The sequence below is a fragment of the Cantharellus anzutake genome (assembly GCF_015039405.1).
Source record: "Cantharellus anzutake strain C23 chromosome Unknown EI90scaffold_6, whole genome shotgun sequence".
NCBI classification, from domain to species: domain Eukaryota; kingdom Fungi; phylum Basidiomycota; class Agaricomycetes; order Cantharellales; family Hydnaceae; genus Cantharellus; species Cantharellus anzutake.
The window spans coordinates 725,361-746,272 of NW_024066956.1; the positions used below are offsets into that span (position 1 = coordinate 725,361).

At 49.8% G+C, this 20,912-nt stretch overlaps 8 protein-coding genes across 8 annotated transcripts; 2 read left to right on the forward strand and 6 right to left on the reverse strand.

Moving 5' to 3' along the window:
- The first annotated feature begins 47 nt into the window (after positions 1-47).
- EI90DRAFT_3151212 (uncharacterized protein) lies at positions 48-1,428 on the forward strand. The gene is made up of 3 exons (XM_039065709.1): positions 48-343; positions 405-475; positions 526-1,428. Exons 1-3 carry the CDS (start codon positions 161-163, stop codon positions 995-997), a joined length of 726 nt encoding a protein of 241 aa, XP_038921342.1. The 5' UTR covers positions 48-160; the 3' UTR covers positions 998-1,428.
- On the reverse strand, positions 1,403-4,080 carry EI90DRAFT_3144066 (uncharacterized protein; the record flags this gene model as incomplete). Its single annotated transcript, XM_039065089.1, has 16 exons — positions 1,403-1,453; positions 1,505-1,524; positions 1,584-1,644; positions 1,698-1,801; positions 1,861-1,946; positions 2,004-2,039; positions 2,096-2,194; positions 2,256-2,422; positions 2,480-2,501; positions 2,552-2,670; positions 2,725-2,782; positions 2,868-2,942; positions 2,999-3,378; positions 3,427-3,632; positions 3,692-3,764; positions 3,907-4,080. The coding sequence occupies 16 exons, from the start codon at positions 4,078-4,080 to the stop codon at positions 1,403-1,405; spliced, it is 1,731 nt and encodes a 576-aa protein (XP_038921343.1).
- Positions 4,081-5,117: 1,037 nt separating this feature from the next.
- On the reverse strand, positions 5,118-6,498 carry EI90DRAFT_2279912 (uncharacterized protein). The gene is made up of 2 exons (XM_039052809.1): positions 6,172-6,498; positions 5,118-6,118 (listed from the first exon to the last, which is right to left on the reverse strand). Exon 2 carries the CDS (start codon positions 6,040-6,042, stop codon positions 5,215-5,217), a length of 828 nt encoding a protein of 275 aa, XP_038921344.1. The 5' UTR covers positions 6,043-6,118; positions 6,172-6,498; the 3' UTR covers positions 5,118-5,214.
- Positions 6,499-10,569: 4,071 nt separating this feature from the next.
- EI90DRAFT_3117530 (uncharacterized protein) lies at positions 10,570-12,831 on the forward strand (the record flags this gene model as incomplete). The annotated part of the gene is made up of 5 exons (XM_039063003.1): positions 10,570-10,702; positions 10,777-10,949; positions 11,023-11,381; positions 11,437-12,070; positions 12,133-12,831. The coding sequence occupies 5 exons, from the start codon at positions 10,570-10,572 to the stop codon at positions 12,829-12,831; spliced, it is 1,998 nt and encodes a 665-aa protein (XP_038921345.1).
- Positions 12,832-14,292: 1,461 nt separating this feature from the next.
- EI90DRAFT_3012704 (uncharacterized protein) lies at positions 14,293-17,181 on the reverse strand (the record flags this gene model as incomplete). The annotated part of the gene is made up of 8 exons (XM_039056585.1): positions 14,293-14,452; positions 14,637-14,716; positions 14,750-14,853; positions 15,046-16,257; positions 16,395-16,521; positions 16,573-16,596; positions 16,774-16,929; positions 17,029-17,181. The coding sequence occupies 8 exons, from the start codon at positions 17,179-17,181 to the stop codon at positions 14,293-14,295; spliced, it is 2,016 nt and encodes a 671-aa protein (XP_038921346.1).
- Positions 17,182-17,895: 714 nt separating this feature from the next.
- On the reverse strand, positions 17,896-18,652 carry EI90DRAFT_3037675 (uncharacterized protein). The gene has a single exon (XM_039058798.1). It carries the CDS (start codon positions 18,462-18,464, stop codon positions 18,267-18,269), a length of 198 nt encoding a protein of 65 aa, XP_038921347.1. The 5' UTR covers positions 18,465-18,652; the 3' UTR covers positions 17,896-18,266.
- Positions 18,509-19,613, reverse strand: EI90DRAFT_2280376 (uncharacterized protein). Its single transcript, XM_039052813.1, has 2 exons — positions 19,544-19,613; positions 18,509-19,401 (listed from the first exon to the last, which is right to left on the reverse strand). Exon 2 carries the CDS (start codon positions 19,272-19,274, stop codon positions 18,789-18,791), a length of 486 nt encoding a protein of 161 aa, XP_038921348.1. The 5' UTR covers positions 19,275-19,401; positions 19,544-19,613; the 3' UTR covers positions 18,509-18,788.
- Positions 19,233-20,642, reverse strand: EI90DRAFT_3037676 (uncharacterized protein). The gene is made up of 5 exons (XM_039058799.1): positions 20,168-20,642; positions 20,060-20,126; positions 19,818-19,975; positions 19,544-19,791; positions 19,233-19,401 (listed from the first exon to the last, which is right to left on the reverse strand). Exons 1-5 carry the CDS (start codon positions 20,282-20,284, stop codon positions 19,389-19,391), a joined length of 603 nt encoding a protein of 200 aa, XP_038921349.1. The 5' UTR covers positions 20,285-20,642; the 3' UTR covers positions 19,233-19,388.
- Between the last annotated feature and the right edge of the window lie 270 nt (positions 20,643-20,912).

The following is a 20,912-nucleotide window of genomic DNA, read 5'->3' on the forward strand; positions in this document are numbered from 1 at the left end:
CAAGCCACGGATCCCGTCGTCTATGATTACTTTCGAAGGGTTCTTGGCTGGATAGAGACAGAACCACCGATCCCACGGGGACGTCCGTGGTGTTGTCCAGGTTTGACGAAAGTCCTTTCCATTCAAACATTTGAACTGGGAACTGAGCCCGTTTCACAACATGAACTATCCTGGGACAGTTCTTTCCTCACATCCTCCTCTCCATCAGACTCTAGCCCCTCCCATGGATTTCGCAGCATATGGCGGCTCCCTTCCTGGTCCAGATAAAACGCTAGAGCAAGCACATCAGGAAAACCTCATAAAGTATCGCAAACTGAAAGCTAGATACATGGAGATGGAGATAGTGGGCATCTTATTCATGCCCACGCCCACTCTTGTGTTTCTTAATAAGTTTTTTTTGGCAGAAATGGAAGGAAACATCGATCCAATTGGACATGTCGCAGCAGCAGAGCGCCCGCCTGAAGGATGAGAGAACGTAACGGATTTCTTGTTCTGTTGCTATTTTTATCTCATTCCTTTTGGCAGCGCTTTACTTGATCGAATCGCAGAACTTGAGGCCTTAGTCTCGCAAATGAACGGTGGTGCTCCAATGTCTTCTAGCGCCTTCCCTCGAGGGTTTCAATATGCACGCCCATTGTACATCAATGGTTCTACTCCTCCTGATCTCACCAGCCTAGCCAAAGTGTTGGAGGAGGATGACACAGATGAAGATCCACGCAAAACATCTCGATTTGCGAACGAACGGCTGCGGCGTAGAGATGAGGAAGGGGGAGAGATAAGGAAGGTGGAAGAAGAAAGGCCTAAACGGGCTTCGAAACGTCCACGCGTACAAAAGGGCGCATCTTCTGCTCCACCTCCAAACCAATCCGGTGCATCTTCCGCTAACTATGGTAGTTACGATTCGGGCTTGCAGGAGGAGCAAGACTTTTATCATCATCAACCCCCACCTCATCCTGGAACTGGTACCATTACTTTCTCGAGTCAGAACCACAGTTAGCCCGCTGCCTGATGCCTTGATATGGTCCGTTCCGCGTCGTCTTGTTTCACATTCTGCGCCTTGGTTTAGGACCCCCACGCATCCATTCGTTCACCACTGGTCCTGCATACAGCTTGTTTTCTTCACTCCCCTCCGCCACTTGTCGCCACCCAAAACTCGTATCAAGCTTTGGATGGGTACGACTCACCACCTAAAGGTGTGGCGCATATTACTTTAAATGTCATCCGTCAGCAACGTTTTAGTCCTCAAGGAGGATGTTGTCTGACAAAGTCATCTTGCCTCAGCAAAGGACTGCGGTATCACGCGAGATCCATGCTAACCTGCAGCAGTATATGGGGCATACATCCATTGATATAGTGTAGACACATGAACAAGATACGGTTAAATTTTGTGAAATACTCCTTGCTAATCAAAGCCTGTTTCGATTGTTGAATCGAATTTTGGAAAAATGTGTGCCTGTTAAGGACTAAATTAGGGGGAGGTACAGAAAATTGAAAAGACCAATACCTCGGTGTTGAACACCACGTCTTACAAATGCGATAGTTAAGCCTCTTGAAGAAACTTGTTGCAAGTAAAGAGTACTTACCTCGTGGTGAGAATCGTTCATGATCATCGAAAAGCAGATACAAATATTTCAGTGTTTCGCTCTAGGTCATTCAGTGGAGTGAGCATCGATTGTAGCAAAGATGTGGAAACGTACTAAGAAGAATGTTTCCATCCGATCGTCATGTTTAACCGGCAGTCGATCGACATTCAGCACCGTTGCGTAGCCACCTTCAGGTAGCTTGGCGTGTTTCTCGATTGCTGTCCGCAGGACGATAAGCTGAGCGGTCTAAACTCGAGTATGTAGTCATAATTCTCACCTTGAAATATCTCCCAGCCCCATTCGCGATATTTCGGATGACCAGTCAGGCGATGAGCAATGAAGAGGGACTCGACTGTTTCCGGCCTTGGATCAACCGAATTTCAGTGCTCATCACAGAAGCGAGTAATGGAAGTTACACACCTGAGCATGTAGCGAGCATCGTAGGAATCGTGGCTCCTAAAGTCGAGAATTTAGTCCAAGGAGAAAAAGGGTACCCAAGCAACCACACGGACCCGGCCCCTTTGATGTACCAATCACGAGGTGCGGCGTCATTTTGAACTACCTTAGGGTCGTTGTCCGTACGGAAGTGCGCTATCTCAGGAGACAATCCACTGAGGGGAAATGGGGTGTTAGGGTCAAGAGGCAGCATGGAGGGTGGGCTGGTTTCCTTACGTCAAGGTTTGGTGTGTTTCCATGCATCCTTTTATCATGCCTACGCCATTCTTCCAATCTCGAAGCTCACTTTCGCTAAACGACATGACATCTGGCGGAACAGGTCCTTTTCCTTCTGTTGCTCCGAGGAGGAAGAGACCGCCAATGAAGCAGACAAGGTGATCTTGCTGTTCGATGGCGCATCTTAGAACGAATTTAGGGTTCGACTGGGGCACATGTCATACCTTCGGAATCTGACGCCATGTCCTGTGTGGTGGTTCGGGTCAGCAATGGGTGAATTTAGTCCAACAACGCACAACGAACGGCCATCACGTCCACCTCGTTGAGGTATTATTTCAGTTGTATGCATGATCTTGTCCGTGGGGGACTGGGTAATAAGGTACTTGTTCATGCTCTCTACAGCCTTGTCATACATCTACGGAAGTTCGCCCGTTACGTTAACTCCAGCCCCAAATGTCAAAACACGCACCTGACGATACACTGGTTCGGACTGAGAAATAGAATTAAAAACATATTGCTTTCGTGGACTGTTGGTCATACCGTTTGCAAATATTGCTTCCTATATCAAGCCATTATCAGCGATGTAAACATTCATAAGCAATTGGTACGTACAGTAGGTACTCGTAGTAAGAGTCGCCACGAGAACCAAGGCGAATATCTGATGGAATAAACTGCCCATTATCAGACCTTTTGGCCTTGGGTTAGAGTCGGAACCCGTCATGAGGGGTGAAACTGTTACACACCTCAAAAATACAGACACTAGGCCACTCTCGAGTTGTTCTGAGGAATTTTTGATGACTTTCATAACATGCTCTGCGGCATGCCAGTATTTGTCGTCGCCCGTCAGGTGGCTCAGGTATTTCAACTCCACTTGCAAAGTTGCTATCTCTGCGGTGGAGACAAGTATACCATTGTCTTTGTCTGGGATCCCTTCATACGTTGCAAGGTTGATGGAAGGATACGGAAGATTTATGGGCGACTTAAAAGCACCCAACAACCGGTCTCCAAGATCGACTGCTTTCTGAAGATAAAGATCGTCGAATTCCCCAGCAGAGGAAGAACTCGGGACTATCGAAGAGATATAGTATGCTGAGAGAAGTCCTCCTAGGACCCTAATGGTTACCTGGTCGAATAATGAAAACGAGCTGGATCCGAAAAGTAATACACAGACCTCGAAAGTATTGAAACTAGCGTCCCGGTCAAATGATAAGTCCTTTTGGATCCAATCCCTAACCCGAGCTACTTCATCGTCCAACCCCATTATCATAAGAGAATCCAAAGCGTCGACCATCGTATATCCAATACCGCCTGCTGAGGTCAAGTTTGAGCCATGCTTGCTTATAGGATGGTAGTTATCATCCCCCAATGCATACTTCTCTGCCGAATGTTTCTCAGTACTTTGAACAGAAGTGTATCGTCAGCGGAGCTTAACTCACCGTATTCTCCCCAGGCATACTTCATGGCATCTTTGATTGCTTCTCGCCTGCTCACATCCGCAGTCAGCTGGATCTGCGCGGGTGCTGGTATGAGCAAGTCTGGGTCTCCGTGGTTGTCAAATATTTCCCGCTCTGCAGGCTGGCCAGTTATATTTTTCTAGACGTTGGACTTGTATGTCAGACCTCCAGCGTAAAATACACTGCGGACAACCTACCCGGGCTGCATATATCAACGCAGCGCCTACCGCAATTATGGCGGCCAACACAGCAACAGTGAGCGAAGATGGACTAGATTTCTTGGGTTGAGTCCGGGTGCCATCTTTGGGCCTTACGGACCCGCCGACGGCAGTTTTAATCTTTGAGCTGGGCTGCGAACGTTTTCGGGGCATTGCCGAATACGAATCGATGATTACCCGATCCAAACCCGAACGTCGCCGAGGGAGGCATGAAACGAGATGCGATGGTTACTACGAAGAGACAAGAAATCTCTTCGCTGTAGTACAGAAAAATCCGTTAGTCAGTGGGCTTTGTCCACTGTATGAGATGTCATCAGTACTTCTACATCCATCTCTCATGGTGTTCCTACACTGTTTGCCACTCTGGTCTTTCCCCCATCTCTTGGATTTCACACGAGTTAATTCCCTTGGCTGCACTAGTGTCTGAATTTTGCATCTGCCCACGAAAATACCGACGGATATCGCCTGATAGCGCATAATTGAAGGAATGTGCCATAATGCATCGCTAACTGTGCATTCGCGAGGACCAGGCTGTCAGAATTCACCAAGGCTCCTGGGGTCTTTCAGCAGTTCCCCCTGGCAAGTCTATCCTTATGGAACAACCACCTTCGATACCTCTGAAGCAGGGCGGGACCAGGCCACGCTGTTCCACACCGTAGATCTTTGTCAACCTGGCGATTACACCTGCAAAGACCCCATCTGAGTTTTACCTGCTATGTTATGTGATGTGATCTATGGGTCCCCATTCAACGATTCTCTCTAGTGCATTGCTTCAGTTCCGAATCCGCTGGTCTATAGGTTATGGCTACATCTGCTTGTCACAGCCACGTCTCCAGTACACCCTGAACCCAAGAAGATCCCTGATCATGTGGGTATGATTTCGCCCAGGCATCGGAGTTGGGTCTAATGGATTCGGGTTGGGGAATGGCATTGGCAATGTACGTACAGGTCATCACAGAGCGTATCATCTCGTAAAGCGGGGTCGCAAAATTTTTCCAAACGTGGGCAAAGCATTGTAGGAAGCACGGAAGATTATAAAGCGCGCAAGACGCGGGGGACCAAAAGGTCAATTCAGCACACTCCAAGACGCTCATGAGAACACTTTTTTGAGCTTGTCTTTGAGTCCGCCCATCGAAGCATGGCTTGTCGATCCGGCAGGAGAAGCATGAGATGCGTCCGGCTTGGACCGCTTGCTCTTCCTAGCTTGATTCGCCAGCTTTGCCTCCATCAACTCAGCATTCATGCTCCGAAACCTGTCCCGACTGCCTCTCGTCGAGCGCTTGCGAGTCAAAGTGGACACACTCTCAGCCTGAGGATCGGTTCGCGAGGGGCGTCTTCGTTGAGGCGAGTTTGTGGGGCAGGACGTGGAGACCTGACGGGAGTTAACGAAGAGGGAACAGTGTTAGCTTGCGGTAGAGGGATGGACATCCCATTGCCCCGCAGAAGTGCATTGTATTGGGAAGGGCTACCCGGATAAAAATTGCCAGCGAGAGGAGAAATGGTTTGGCCGGGGAGTCCAAGCAAGTCATGGTGCACTGTTCTTTGAGGAGTTGGGTTAGGGAGCATTGAATAGGATGGATCAAAGTACGAGCTGTGCAGATGGCCGTTGGGCCTGGACGAGTGCTGCATAGTGCCGCCCAAGTGAGATATCGAGCTTCCCGCTTGAATGTTCGCAGTGATAGAAGGTGCTTGTCCAGGGAGTAGGACTGAACAATCAATTCTAATTTTCCCCAGCAGTTGCTCCGTAAACATTTCTGTGTGCTTTTCCCACCCTCTGACGGTGGATCTGTGCACCATTCCCCCCATGGGCGCCGCATGTGCCCAATATATCTCATAAAAATGTTGTTCGCGCATCACAATGTCGTCTATCAGGTGTTTATCGGATGGCGAAACAGACCGCCACGTAGCCTTGCAGCGATCCCATATGGCTGCGTCGTGCCGTGTCCACTCTGAGGATAGGGCAGTACCCCTATGTAACATAGCGAGGTGAGCTGCGACGTAGAGGTCCAATGCATCCCTTCGGGGAGGCATGGGGACCATCTCATCTGGTCGAGATGCCGGCTCCGGATATCTCTTCCGTTTTGAAGCATCCCCGGACTGCATATAGCTGCCCATTTCTGAAGTTGATATCGAGCGTCGGAATAGTATGGAAGATCAGAATAAGATGATAAAAGTCCAGCTTTGAAGCGAACTGGAGAAAAACTCATCAATGACGCTCCCAATGCCGAATGGAAGTGTACGCACTAAAGTTAGAAAAGAGCCGACGCGTCGAGAAGGCGTATCAAACGCTTCTTGCTGAATGTTTCGGGCGACCAATGTAGGCGGAGAACCACTTGCTCCAACATCCCAGCTGGAACAAGCCTTAAATACCCGCCAATTACTGTTCCGTTTAACATCGTGATGGGAATTAAAACGGACTGGGAGGTAGGGTTTGATTTGCAGTTAGAGACTCGGCGAAGCGACAAAGGCCGCACATGAGAAAAATATGTCCAGAACTCCTTGCAGGGAAGGCCGTTATAAAGGCGATACGGTCCTGGAGGTGTCGATAGTTGTTGCCAGGACTCTGTTGCAGCTCGAATTCCTAAATTGGGAACCCCCACCATCGTTCGCCACCTCAACACACCCACTATAATCTCTATAAACAGTTACGATCGGAGCTTAAGCGCCGTCTCTCTTCCATTGACCTCTGGTCAGGTAGATGCCCCCAATTTAGTTTTCTAATATGTAGATCGGGTTCCTTAGAAACTCGCAAGGATCACATTAGGCTGCAGAGCCGCTTACTTACATAAGTACACACATCACCGAGCTTTTCGGCACGTCCCGATATTCGCCAAGTGCTGGCAAGCGCTAGCTGATGCTGTCCGTGCCAAGGGCAGCGAGTTAGATAGGCCAGTATTAACCAATTCCTTGGACAAATTGTCCCCTTATACGGATCAGAGCCTGGGGACTTGGGGTACTGCCATGGCTTCTCGACGCCCTTTTTTCTTCCGTTGATGCTCCACTCCTTTCGAAGGATTCAAGGCCAACGAACGATGATTTTGTTGCCTTTATTTGAATGACTCATTGTTCCAATACGATCCACACGTATGGAGTATTCCGGCGAGGCAAAGCCAAGTCCGCCTTCTAATGGCAAGTCGGACACCCCAATGAACCAAGGGATCAAGGCAAGGAAACCTTTCTCAGAAGACACCGAAACGGTTACTCTCCCTGGTTACAGAATATGGGACTTTCTTGTTTATAGCGTTACAATCAATGGCAGATCCATCACTCGCTTGCCCTTTCTTTGTTTTTCAGCCGCCGTAGCCATTTGAGATCAAACGGTGGTATCGCCGATAGCCCGAGGACTCTGCCATGGGGGAAAATCCCGGCTATCAAACTAGAGAACCCGCTGGTGGATTCTCATTTGTAGAGGGCCTCGGAGCATCCTTCCCGGGGCGATGGTCATACGTTCTTTTGAAACTTAGGACTTTCCTTGCTGCAGGAATTCTTCCCAGCTGAACGCAGCTCTGCCTTCTGAATGGGCACTCAACTCCATACTGGTCGGTCACTTCGGACTAGATACCCAAAATTGGGATTTCTAAGCTACTTGGATTGATGGGGATATGGAGGGATTGGCCCCGTCCGAGTCGCACTCGTGAAAATATGGCAATAATATACCTCCATCAGAATGTCCAGATATCTGCTCTATGGCTCAGGAAGTTGCACAACATACCAACTAAGTCTTGGGCGGTCAAAGAACATGGACTTATTTGACATGGGTCAACCATATACAAGCTGTTCATGACTCGCTTGTCTCTAAGCTGCCCCGTCTGGGCATGGGACTTGCTTGTGGCGTATGCCGTAGCGAAGAAACGGAATGAAGACGGAACCGAAAAGTTCTTGACGAATATGGTAGTTTGAATGGCACCTCTCTTAAGCACCGGAACTTTTCCAAGAACGCCGTTTGGGATGGAGTATCTTTGGGTGGTTTTGGAGTGCATAAGAACTTCATCACTGAGTCCAGTTTGCAGAGAACCAAGCCAAAAGATATTGTCTTGCTGAATGTTTGGCGATCGTGTCAAAATGCGAGCAGTTTGAACAAACCTCGAGTACGAGAGGTTCGAATTGTTGCTTAGCTACCCACTACCATCTAAGCCACATCTGCATGTGGATGACGTTCGTTGTGACCAGCCAGAGAACGCGTAATTCATAGCCATAATGTGAGGGCTTCATGGGATTCATCTGCGCGGATATATTGAGGGAGAGGAAGAAAAGAAAAAAATGCGGTTCCACTTGCAAGTAAAGCGAGCTGGAGAATCATGATCAAGAAAGATCAATATTGTAAGGAACCCAAAGCGGCAGGTATTAAGGACTCAATTAATTGGGGAGGAGTCTGGAGTGTGAAGCAAAGAAAAATCCCAACATATTACTGTGTGACGTTCACCGGATGGACCTTCTATATGTTCCCATGCTTGTGTACATTCCCCCAACACAGCCCAGGATCCCGTAGGCATTAGGTGTCAAAAGGACTACTGGTTTGGAAGACTTATGTCATACGAAGTCGACGAGTAGAAAGGATAATTGTTGTTACAAGGGCATTGACAGCTGAAGTGAATGCTGGTCCATCAATCAATCATTCTGTGTGGAGTCTAAACTAAAAAGCACAACAAGAAAGGGACTGGCGAGTCACGGTGGGAAAAACAAGAGCAAATCAAGATATAACGACATAGAGGCCTGAGGATGAATGGTGGTGCCGGGAGTTTCCCTAGATAGGGACTGATGCAGGGACAAACCACGCCTGAATCGCTCCACCTTCCCAATGTTACATCAAGACTACCGCCCTCAATGACGTCCCCACCCATGAAGAACGCCTTCGCATCTTCCAAATTGAGTACAACGAACCGGTGACATCCGCCCCGATTCGAAGATTCCATCCACGTGGCGCTGCACGAGGGTGCGGGGAACCTGTTTCGGGGACCTGGAAAATGGCGAGCCTTGGCGTGGCCTGTGCGCTACGGGGCGCAACAGGATAAGCTGCCAAGCGTTGAACGGTGACGCTCTCGATCCTTAAACTCCGTGTGGTTCTCCGGATTCCGCAAGTCCGGCTCAACTAATCTACTACCACTCGTTGTGGCTAGACAGTTGCCTTATTCTACTGTTGGATTCCACTCACTCACACCCTCTCTAGTGCGTCTAGCACCTTAGAGAATTTGGGGAGGACGCTTCTAGAAGAACCTTACCCCTCGCCTGCTGCAAGATGGCTTTGGGTATAGAATCTAGTGCATTGTCAGGATAATTAAGATCGCCTACTTATACCGCAAAATTGGGGTATAAATTCTCGGGCTCAAGGTCCACGCATCCCGTCCGCGTGGTGCAATGTGCGGTCAGGGCTGTTAGTGGGTTACAGGGTATTCGTGTTCATGATGAGAAATTGAAATGGACATCTTGATCAGCATACCAAACTGGGGCTTTCAAAAATATAACCGTAGGGAAAAATAAGCTCACCGAGGATTTTAGCAGCTTTATGCGCCTCCCGGGAGGCTGGATCCTCGAGCAAACAATATCTCATTTTAGATTTTCGTACAAGCATCCTCTGTTTAGCTACGCCGTTGGCAGGCATCCTGGGGCCTCTAGACCGGCTGTGTACGACCATTCATTAGCGCTTGAATGTCTGCGTGGAATTGAGTTGCGTAGGAGGTTTTGTAGCCACAGACTTCAGGAAAGAATGTGGGTACATCGAGAGTTATGAATGGGTCGCATGGGAAGAAGCCCGTGCAGTGCGTTCGTTGTGCCGGCATATTGGCATTGGTTCTTGTGAATGCGGAAGCAAGGAACTTGGACAGATCACTACCTCACACGAGGTTGAGGCCAATTCCCGGTCATCAGCGATTTCTCCCGGAATGGGTAGGTTGTTCGAAGTACTTATTATAGCTAGTAGGGCGGTTCAATACAGGTCTGATCTAACATTTACTGAGACGCAGCTTCACAAGCCCTACACGAGGACTTAAGGATTGGGACAATGATGCCACGTGCAGAATTCGTGAGTGTGGATGCAAGTGGTGTATAATGAAACGTCGATGAAATTTGGAGTGGAGGGTGATTGACCAGAGGAATAGGAGGCCGGCAAACGAAAGACAGAGAAATTGATATCTCGGGCGGTCGGGGCAGATCTGAGTATGTCTGCGACCGGGGAACTGGACGATAGTGTTGGAGGATGTAAGCAATTCAGCACGTACCATAATGACTAATGGCGGCGGTGCGGTGATGTGTTCGCTTCGGTAACATAAAAGTTTCACCGTCCGGAAATGGGACTTGGGAAGAGGCAGAAGGCTGGGGTGATAAGCGCTCTCACCTTGTAAAGCTTCGGAATGGCTCTGGATGCAGAACCCGGTAGACTAAGCGCCAGGGGAGGATGACGCGCATTTCTCAATTGTGGCCTGTGTACGGTATTGCAGACGAGTTATTAGGAGACCAAGAGGGGATAATACCGCTGCAAAGGGGCACTCTGTAGTTTCGCTTGGGTGCTATTATCACCTCAAAACATCTTGGCGATTCCCCCATGGCCAAGAGACGGAATTCGACAAGAGGGGAAATCGGTCTTTGTTTTCAATTGTCGATGCACACGTGACCATGAGGACAGGCTGCCTACCTCAACTTCAAATCATGTCCCCTCTCGAGTCGCCGTCGCCGTCGACGATGATTTTGTTGGCGGAGTACACAGATACCTTAAGCTCACTCCCAAACGAGCTTACTCGCGGTTTCTCCGATTTGCGGGAGCTTGACGCTGTTCTTCGTTGTAGGTTCTCTATCCCGTTGACCCTCCCATTCCCCCTCCCGCTCCTTCGTGCTCACTGTCCTCCACAAATCCAGCGTCGATTGAGGCTATCACTCGGAAAATCATTGCCCTCACTCGCTTGTTGGAAAGCGAGACGGCTACGCCTGCTGAGCGCCTCGTGCTCATACTTGAGATCGCTGACGATGCGCAACGGCTCAAGATGGGTTCGGAAGACAAGATTAGAGTTGCTGGAAAGGCTTGCGAGGAAGTGCGTCAACATCATTTGCACATGCCATTCTCCCTTTTTCTATTGTCACTGACGCTCTCCACCGCTCAACCAGCTTCTCCACACCCGCACACTGGTCAATAGAACCCTTGCACAGATTGCTGCAGTCATCCCTCACTTCTCCGAAACTCTGAACGTTCACAACACGACGTATCCTCACGTTGCACCCTCCTCGTTACTCCCCGTCACTGGCGAGTTTGGCCGACGCAAGCGCAACCCTGGCACCTCAGTTCTCCATAACACTGCACGTGATCTGTACCCTTCAATAAGCCCAAAGAAACGTCGGCTCGATGATGACGCATCAAGTATTCGTGGTGCTGCTGGGTCAAGCAACGGCAGGAATGTCTCTAAGGGTAAAGACGCCAACAAACCGTCCGCACCATCTGCGCTTAGCCGTGGGAAGCCCAGAGCCGGGTAAGTCTCGGCATGCGCCTCATCACTATTTTGCTGAACGATCGGTGCTGTATAGTGGCGATACTGACTCCATATCTGCATATGACACTGTTAATGGGTATGGCGCAAACCGATCGGGATCGCGAACTGCAAATGGAAAAGTTGCGCAACCACCCCCAAAAGCCAACAACCCACGCTCGCGTACAAACGGCGACCCCGGCCGTATGCGGGGCCTTTTAGATACTGTTGCCTCTCGTGGAGGAGGGAGTCGCGCCTTTGAAGATGATGATTACGCCACAACAGGTGCTGGATCTTCGCGGCGTTCACCGCACGCCAACGAGCGTCAGCATGGAAATGGTAACGGTACCCGCGCGGACCCAGATTATCAAGCTCCAGGATCTCACAACTTACTCGCTTCCACATCAGGTCCCAGTACTCTAAATTCTCACCAGCCTAGTTCAAGAGCTGCTGCAAACAGGGGTCGTGCAACCGTTGCTGCTGCCGTAGCCGCCGAGGATTATGACTTGGAGATTAACGGTTACGATGTCAATTTTGATGGGCACGGGGACGGCTATGGAATTGGAGAGGATGGAATGGACGAAGGTGGAGATGGCGATGGTGATTTGGACGAAACAAAATATTGTTACTGCGATCGTGTCTCGTTTGGAGAGATGGTTGGATGCGATGGCCCGGACTGCACACGAGAATGGGTGAGTGTGTTCCTTTACCTTCGTGACGTTTTCTTTGTGGTATTGATCTGCTCTTTGCCAAGTTTCATCTCCCGTGCATTGGCCTTACCGTCGCTCCCAAAGGGGAATGGTTCTGCGACGAATGTCTCGCCAAGAGAGGTGCGCAAGCGTCAAATAAATCGCAACGGCGTAGTGGTGGGCACACAACAAACTCCAATGCCACGACCAGTGCCACAGCCGCAAACTCAAGTAAAAGTGGAAACGGGCGCAGCGGTTCAGGGGGTGGTCGGCGAACTAAAAATAACAATCGTTCTGGGAATAACAGTCGAGCTAAAAGTCAAAGCGCTACTGCGGCACCGATGGGTAGTGGCCCCAACAATGCTACGTCGGAGCCGGGGACTTCAAACGGGACCGATGGCCCTGGGAACGACGGAACACCATCGCCTACTGAGGGTCCGGTTAGTACACACGTCAAGGACGAGACAGACGTTGAACCTTCTCCAACCGAACCACCTGAACAACCGGATAAGAAAGAACGCCTCACACAACGAGAATCATCTTCCAACAAAGCAGGGACGAACGAGAAGAAACGAGAAAAATCGGTACCTGTACTACCCGTTCTCGTTCCCGTCCCGGCTGCAGATACCGATATCGATATCGATCCAGCTCTTAAGAACGAACCAACAGTGGTGCCTCCTAGCAGTAGCGGTAGACGGACGACGCCGCCTTCATCGCTAGCTCAGCCCGATCTTACACCCGCACCGAAACCTATCGCCGCATGACCAATGTACCTGTACGCAACCCCCCTCGATCGAAAACAAGTTCCTTCCGTCCCTTCTTCGCAATATGTGTTACTTTGTATGGACCATACATGCCTTCTCCCCCCCTCTAACTAATATCCATATCGCTCCCCCACACACCACACCACACCACATCCTCGATTGCAGCCTCCGTTCCGCTCTCTGCTTTCACTCATCAACATTGCATTAGTTTATTTGTCTGTGTTCATGTTCCATTTTTTTTTTTTCCGATTTCAGTTTCGATACATTTTTCGTACGTACGTACGTACGGACGCATAATGGCAGGATTCCTCGGGTATACATACTATTATTATATTTTCTGTGAATTGCGTGTTCATTCGATCCAACGATCATCATTCATATTGAGTTTAAACAGAGCATAGAATGACTAAGGGGATTCGGGTACACAAGCGGAGATCGAGGGAGGTCTCCGGTCAGTTTTACCTCTTCAAACTTTAAGTCGGTCTCTACTTGCCACTGTCGAATGATTCACGCAAGGCGGGCGCCAACAATAATCACAAAAGTAAAAAAGAGAATCATAACGACGAATAAAAGGGCCAGCAGCTAACGTACGTGTAGGAGGGGAATGACTCTATGAGAATGAGAAGAAGAAAGGAGAAAGAAAGAAAAAAAAATCGGGCACAAATGGATTCCGACTTCGTCAACGACAGAGAGAGGGAGGAGGAAGGGGGGGGTTGGGTATGTGATACGAGAGTTACTGAAAAAAAAAGTATTTAATAATGGAAGGAGAGTTGTCGAACCATTCTTTGAACCCAAGACGTCTATTCGGAATGAGATAAGGAAATGTGTAAAAAAAAAAAAGACATCGGAGATCAAAGAAAGATAATGGGAGTTGGGGGTTTAACAAACAAAAGTAACAGGCGGAGGAGAGTGGGGGGGGGGGTGGAAGGGAAGCCGGCGATATATCACAATTCGTCCGTCTAATGTAGAAAAGGAATCATTTCGAGAACACTACAGAATCAATTCGATAGGGGGAGTCCAATTGTAGAAGAGGGAAGGAGGGGAGGGGGGGAGGGCTGAAAATTGGATGGATTGACAATGGACAGGAGAACAGGAGGAGACTAGCAATCATCGAATAATGGTATAGAGAGTAGGGAGGAATTAGTGCCAATGTGCACCGGGCAACCTGACTCCGCGTCCAAAAAAAAACCCTCAAGGTAACTAACCAATGCCGCGCACCGCGCACACAAGAAAGCACAGTTCGGAGTAACCGCCACCCCGATCTTAAGTATAAAGGAAGAAGATAGCAAAGTCAAGGAGAAGGGAGGCATCTTCTGGTTCGAACGCTCGACTCCACGTCAAGCACATTTCTTTTCGACTCACCCCATCAGCTTTTTTTGGTTTTTTCCTCAAGTCCGTCCCGACTTCTCCGCTTTCCCTCACAGAAGGGGTGGGGAAGGGATCGCATAATTCAAAATTCGGCTACGCTATCCTTGCCAAATCAAGCCTTGACCCAGGTTTCCGTTCCGGAGCTGCAGGGTGGACGGGGATAGCCGTAGGTCCAGAGGCAGACGCATCACCAAGCGGCAATCTCAATGGGGGTAACTCGAGCTCTTCATCCCGTACGCTAGCACTTCCATCGCTGTGCGTGCGGGGTTGGGCAGAGGTGGAGAATCGGAAGGGTTCCTACTCGCTGGAGCGCTGATCGACGGGCGAAGGTGACTATCCAAGTATGGTGGATTCATGAGCGATGGAGTGTCCGATAGGACACTTAGGTGGTGCGACGAGGGAGGGTGAATAGGAGTCATACCGAACGCAACGCGAACCGAGTGAGCGAGATGGCTATGACTCGGCGAATGCAGAATCGCAAAATGGCCTCTATTATGAGGCGGCGATTGACCGTTCGCTACTGGACCCAAACGAGGTGATGACGGCGCACTACGTCTCGATCCGCCGTGATGTTGAGGGTGAGGATGACGATAGACATGATGGTGATGATGATAGTGGGGACCCCTTTCGCCCGTGGGTGATGTCGGTCGGCTGCTAATAGGCGATGTAAGGGCGCTCACGGGGCGGTCACATATCCAGATCTCGAGCGATGGTGATAATGCTGGATAGGAGGATAAGGGTGGTAACCGTGTGGATGATGATGGGAAACTGAGCCCGAACTCGAAACAGGTGTGAGCATCCCACCATGTGATGGCACAGACGAAGGGAAGGGAGGTGCAAGCGTACGATCACCATACATCGGCAACGACGGACTCGAAGGCCCATTGAGAATATCTGCGACGCGATACCCACGTCGAGGTGCCTCTTGATGAACCTGTTTATAACTATCGTCCACATCCATCTCTGCATCCTCCGACTTGACATGAACTTCGTCTCGGACGGTACTCTCGCTGGACGCCGTCCCTTTCAACGCCTCCCCATAGCCTCCTCCAGTCGGACCTACACTGTTAGTGCCTGCAACAGGAGGCAAAAACGGCCCCGGACTCCCTGCTCTACTCCCAGCACGACTGCTCCAATCCATAATGTGCAGCCCCTTGAAGGGTCCAAGCACAGGGCTAGCGTTCGGAGTCCAAAACGGTGTTGAAGGCTGCGAAGTAAGCGGCGTGGCAATAGGAATCGAAGGCAAAACAGTCGACGATTTCGTCGATGATGGATGGGCTTGCGAAGACGACAACGACGGGGAGCGCCACGAGGAAGACTGGCCCTGTCCACCTTGCGTAAGATGTCGACTATTATTATTGTAAGCCGCCAAAGATAAATCCGACTCTGTCGCCGAATGAGGAGAAGGTGGATGCGGCTGTCCTGCCATCGTCCCAGAACGCCCTTCATCAGACAAATGTCCAGCAAACTGAGGTCTCCCCAAGAACGCCCCCTTCGATCCTTCTTCTAGACTACTACTTAACCCAACTGTGTTGCCCCGCGCAGCAGCAGCAACGCCAAGCCGACTCGATGCTTTAAGCGCACTTCTATAACTTTTGTGACAGTCGTCGTGATGACATGCAGGGGGCGGACCAGGTGCCACGAACCCATTAGATCCAATCGTACACCCTTCAAGCGTCATGGGCGTCGAAGATCCAGAACTGAATTGAGAAGCGGCGTGAGGGGGTGGATGTGAGTGATGGGGAGGATGAGAAAGAGGGTGAGGATGAAGATGGCGCGAAGTAGGAGGCATGTGTCCTCCAACGCTTGCAACGGCAGCGAGTAAATCACGATGCTTTGATTCGTACTCCGCTCTCCTTGCAGCTTCGGTTCGCTCTAGCTCAAGAAGCTCCGAAGCAGCCAGGAGCGACAGTGCGGAAAGGTCACCTTGTGGATGTGTGGGCGCAAGACCAGCAACAGCACCCGACCCCGTGCGTAGATGTTGGGAGCGCGAAGGCGAGATCCCTGCCGTCAGATTCGACTGCATCACAACCCCTCCTTTTCCCCTACCTTTTGACCCTGCGGAGGATGGGAGTGGGTCACCTCTTCCCCAAACGAATCATCAGCAAGCTCATCCTCTTCCATCTCCATCTCAAACGGTGGCGTACTGCCATTTACGATCGTGTTCCCCGCTGATTTAGGCGAACCACGCTTACTTGAGCGTGTCGCCGCCGGACCGGAACGCTTGGATGAGGAGAAACTGCCATTATGTGCGGCGTGAGACTGATGGGGTGGTTCGGGCGAAACACGCCGAGACTGAGAGGGCGTCCCAGTTGGAGTAGGCTGTTTTGAACGAGCAAACTGTCATGAAAATGAAAAAAAAATCATGAGTACCAAGAATCGAAAATCCCAATAGCGCTGAAAAATTGAAATAAATAAAATGAATCGAACGAAGGAATACAGCAGCAGGGCTACGGTGTAAGTACTACCTTCGAAGGCACCTGCGCCACCCCCTTCGAAACGATCATGAACGCCGGGCAACCAAGACCAAAGAAGGAAATCTTGCGAAAAAAAAAAACCAAGGAGACAACTCACCTCATCATCACTCGTACTGTCAGCACCTCTCCTCCCCCGCCTCCCTTTGCGCCTCCCTCCAGACACGACACTTATCCCTTCCCCATCCGCACCCGAACCCACTCGGACCACCTCCACACTCAAACTCCCACTCCACTCGCACCGGCACCGGCACCCCTCTGATGGTGCGCATGTCCATGAGCATTCGTATGTATCCTCGCATGCCTCGTCAACTCGTCCGACCTCGAAAACCGCTTCTCACACCGGGGAACGTACACGCATGTGGTTTTTCCCCCGTATGCGTGCGAATGTGTCGAGTCTGTAGTTTTTCAGAACGAGAACCAGGGGATGAAAAGATAGAAGAGAGGGGGGGGAAGAAACAAGAGACAGACAAAGGGAAAAAAAAATCCCGCCGTCAATGTACCCCATATGATTATCGTCACAGTTCCATTTTCCAGTCGACAGACCGTTCGATCCAAGAACGGGCGCATGATGAAGTCCAAACAGCAACGAGAAAAGCAACGGAAACATTTAGTTTCCCCAATCCATGGTCGTCGCGCGGCGTTGCAATCGTATGAACGATACCGAACCGAAGAACCAAGTCGTAGTAACCCGCATCATAAGCAGCCGCCCCCGGCCAAACGTAATCGCAATTGCCGGAAGAATCAATCCCAAAAAAAAAAAAAAATCCACAACAGCAAGCCAGCAGCGGGCAGCCCAAGCGGAAGAAGGACCCCCCAAGACAGCCGAGAAATCACATGGACGAGGAAAGGAGGGGAATAAAATAAATAAATAAGGCGATAGGAAGACCGAGTTGAGCCGTTTTATAGTTGAGCGTTTCGGACGCGATCGTAAGGTGATGAGGGAAATAAGATACAGGCGATAAAGAAAAATCACCACGGGTCATGGGCAAGGAGAAACAAAATGCAAAGGGGGGATGGAAAGAAGCATAGATGAGATGCAAACGCACATACACATGCACACGCACAGAGAGCAACCAGCACAGCAATGCAGCAGACGATAGTGATTTTCCGGAAACAAGATGATCCCCCAAGGGCAGCGAGAGGGCCAGAGAAGTCGCCGGCGGAGAGGAGCGGAGAAGAGAATAAAGATGTCGGAATTGTCCGGAAGTCGATCACATGAAAAAAAAAAAAAAGAAAGAAAAAAGAAAGGACGGAGAAGGTAGTCCGTGATTCGTAAGCCCATACATTAAAGGAACCCGTGACCGGTTTAGAGGCCAAGCAAAAGTTCGCAAGCCACCGAGCGAAGTTTGCAGGGACACCGTAAAGCCACAACCCCAGATAATCCGCGCATATGAAAAAACAAAATAAAGGACAATAACCGGTATTTTCGTGTTTCGTGTTCCGTGTTTCGTTCGAGTGTGTGTAAGGATGAGAACCCAAGTCAAAAGAATCCAGGGATCCGAAGGGCAAGGGTTGTTGTTCCACACGTCACGGGTATACAACATACACCGCATTCACAAGAGTGATTACGAATATGGGGGGGGCCATGTTTCACCATGTGGGTACAAGATGCGGGGAAGCCGGTGATGCAGGGGTGAGCAAAGTGAGCGAAATAACACAACAAGGGCCACAGGGTTGCACAAGACCAGAGAAAGCCCGAATAAGAGAAACAGTTGAGCAACGGGCATCAGCGACACCACATCGGAGATGATTAACGCAAGGGCGGAGACAGGCACCGGGCACGGCCATATTATATGAAATCCACCAGTCAAATCGGTCGAAAAAGTTCCGATCCCCACACACGAGAAGCGAGGAAGAGTGTCCAAGCCAAAAGACAAGAGACAAGATCACACATCAGATCAAAGAACGCCCAAGAACGAGCGCCAGAAGGGTCATCAAAGATATAGATGTATATAGAAAAAAAGGTCAATCCAGTCAGTCATATATGTCTCGAACAGCGGTGACAAAGCATATCAGTAAAAAAAAAAAAGAAGAAGAAGTGGCTCCTGGCGCGCGCTCTGTATACGAGCGCCAAATGGATGACCATAAAGGCGCCATCAAACCAATGGGCGCCTAAAAGAAAGAAGGGGGAGGAACAACTAACCAACCCCCTCCCAAATCCAAAAGATTGAAAAAATTAAAAGGAAGCAGGTCCCCACATACCTGGTGCTCCAACCGATAGAACGCCCGATCGCACAACGGACACTTGTAAGGTCTTGGAATCTTGCTCTTATCGACCACGAACAATCCCGAGTTCGAATTCGAGTTTGTGCCACCCATGTTATTGTTACTCGATGTCGATGTCGATGTCGATGTTAATGACGTCGTGTTATTATTGTCGATATTATTTGGGGAGGCAGTTGAGTCGGGAGGAGGATTCGTTGAAGACGTGGACTTTGAGTTGGGGTTGAAAGGCGAAACATTAGAAGGTGAGGTAATAACGTCAATCGTAGGTGAAATTAGATGGATATCTTGAGCAAGTGACTCAGCAACGAGTCCTCCAGCAGCAGCAGCAGCAGCAGCAGTAGAAGCAGTAGCACCTCTTCCTCCAGGCGCCATGTTCTACTCGTAAGAAAGAAAAAAAACTCTCTCGTTCTCCTTTCTCGCTAAAGTTCCGGTAAGGTGCTTCAGAAAAACCACTTGACCAAGTCGGGTTTCCCTTGTACTTGTCCTCTACTTTATCGCTCTTATCGTACGCGACGTGGTGATGGGAGTACGTGAATCCGGGGGGGATGAGAGAGAGAGAGAGAGAGAAGAAGAAGAAAAGAGATATGAGCAACTAATGAAAGAAGGGAAGGGAAGGAAGAACCAGAAAAAAGCGCGCGTACCTCTGAGCCCGATTATGTGTGTGTGGTTGTTTAAATCTATTTATATGTAACCAAACCCGATCTTGAACCGAAGCTGTGCTTGAGCAAGTAGTTGGTGGTGGCAATGAGGTTTGGAAAAAGGACTTGGTAAGGGAAAGGGTTAGAGATGATATGCGGAGTTGTTGGAGGCGGTGGTGGTGTGTGATGATGATGATGATGATGAATGATGAGTTGATCGAACCACACCCGGTTTTGTAATGTAATTCTTTCTTTTTTTTTTGGCTGTGAAGATCACGGTGTAACTGGTCCGATTTCCCGGATCTGTTTGATAAGAAAAAGATAGAAAGAGTGTGTAATGTAAGGGAACGAGGTTGAGCAAAGAAGGGAAGAAGGAAAGAAGGGGAAGGGAAGGAAAGGAAAGAGGGAAAAAGTGAACGACTTGAGAACCGAGCACTGAATAACTCGGCACACACACGAGGGCGAAAACGGGAAAAACGGGAATATGGAGGGGTGGAAAAAATAAAAATAGGAAATCACGAGAGAAGAAAGAATTGAATGATGTTATGGATATATCCCAGGGGGGGCCCCACGCGTAACCGGCTGCCTCCACCGAAAACCAGGGAGGAGGGGTTGGGGGGGCCACACCCACGCGAGATCGAAATCTACCCCTGACTCACTGACTCGATCATCACACCGTGCTACAGGAACAGGGCATAGCGCGTCGTGGAGGGGGGAGGGGGGAGGGGGGTTCGCGCAGGGCATGAAAGAAAGAAAAAAGCTACATCCTCGCACTGAGCGAGTGGTCGGTTGAATAGCATAGAGATGGATGAATGAACGGATTATGCCTAGATGGGCCACCCGTGTTTGATCGTCATCTTCGTCATCGACCTCGCGACAACCAAAGAGAGATAGATACCTATATGCATTCTAGTCCACGGACACCAATGACGCGTTGTTCTTCAACCACGAGTCTTGAGTGTGCACGAAGGATGACGACAGTGGATCCAAACCATCCCGGCCGATACAAGTGCCTCATTTCTCCCTGAGATGTTCTCATCCACGCCCTACTTTTTTTTCCTTTGTGGAAAGGGGCGCGCGAGCTCAAGGAAACGGCGGGGGGGTTCAAATAAAATTTAAAAAAAAAGGAAGTAGAAAGTTGGTCGCCCCCACCGAGCCACAGGGCCAACAAAACAAAGAAAAGCAAACAAACAGAACAGCGACCGAACTCAAGGCACGATGTACATAGAACATCAACTCACCTAACCCTGATAACGTACCCCAGCTAGCGGCTAGACAAGCTAAACCGAAACGACTTGCGCAAACACGAAGTTTAAGGAGTTAGCGAGCGTGCACAGGCGCACGAGAGTAAAGGCTGCAGTCTAAATCTATT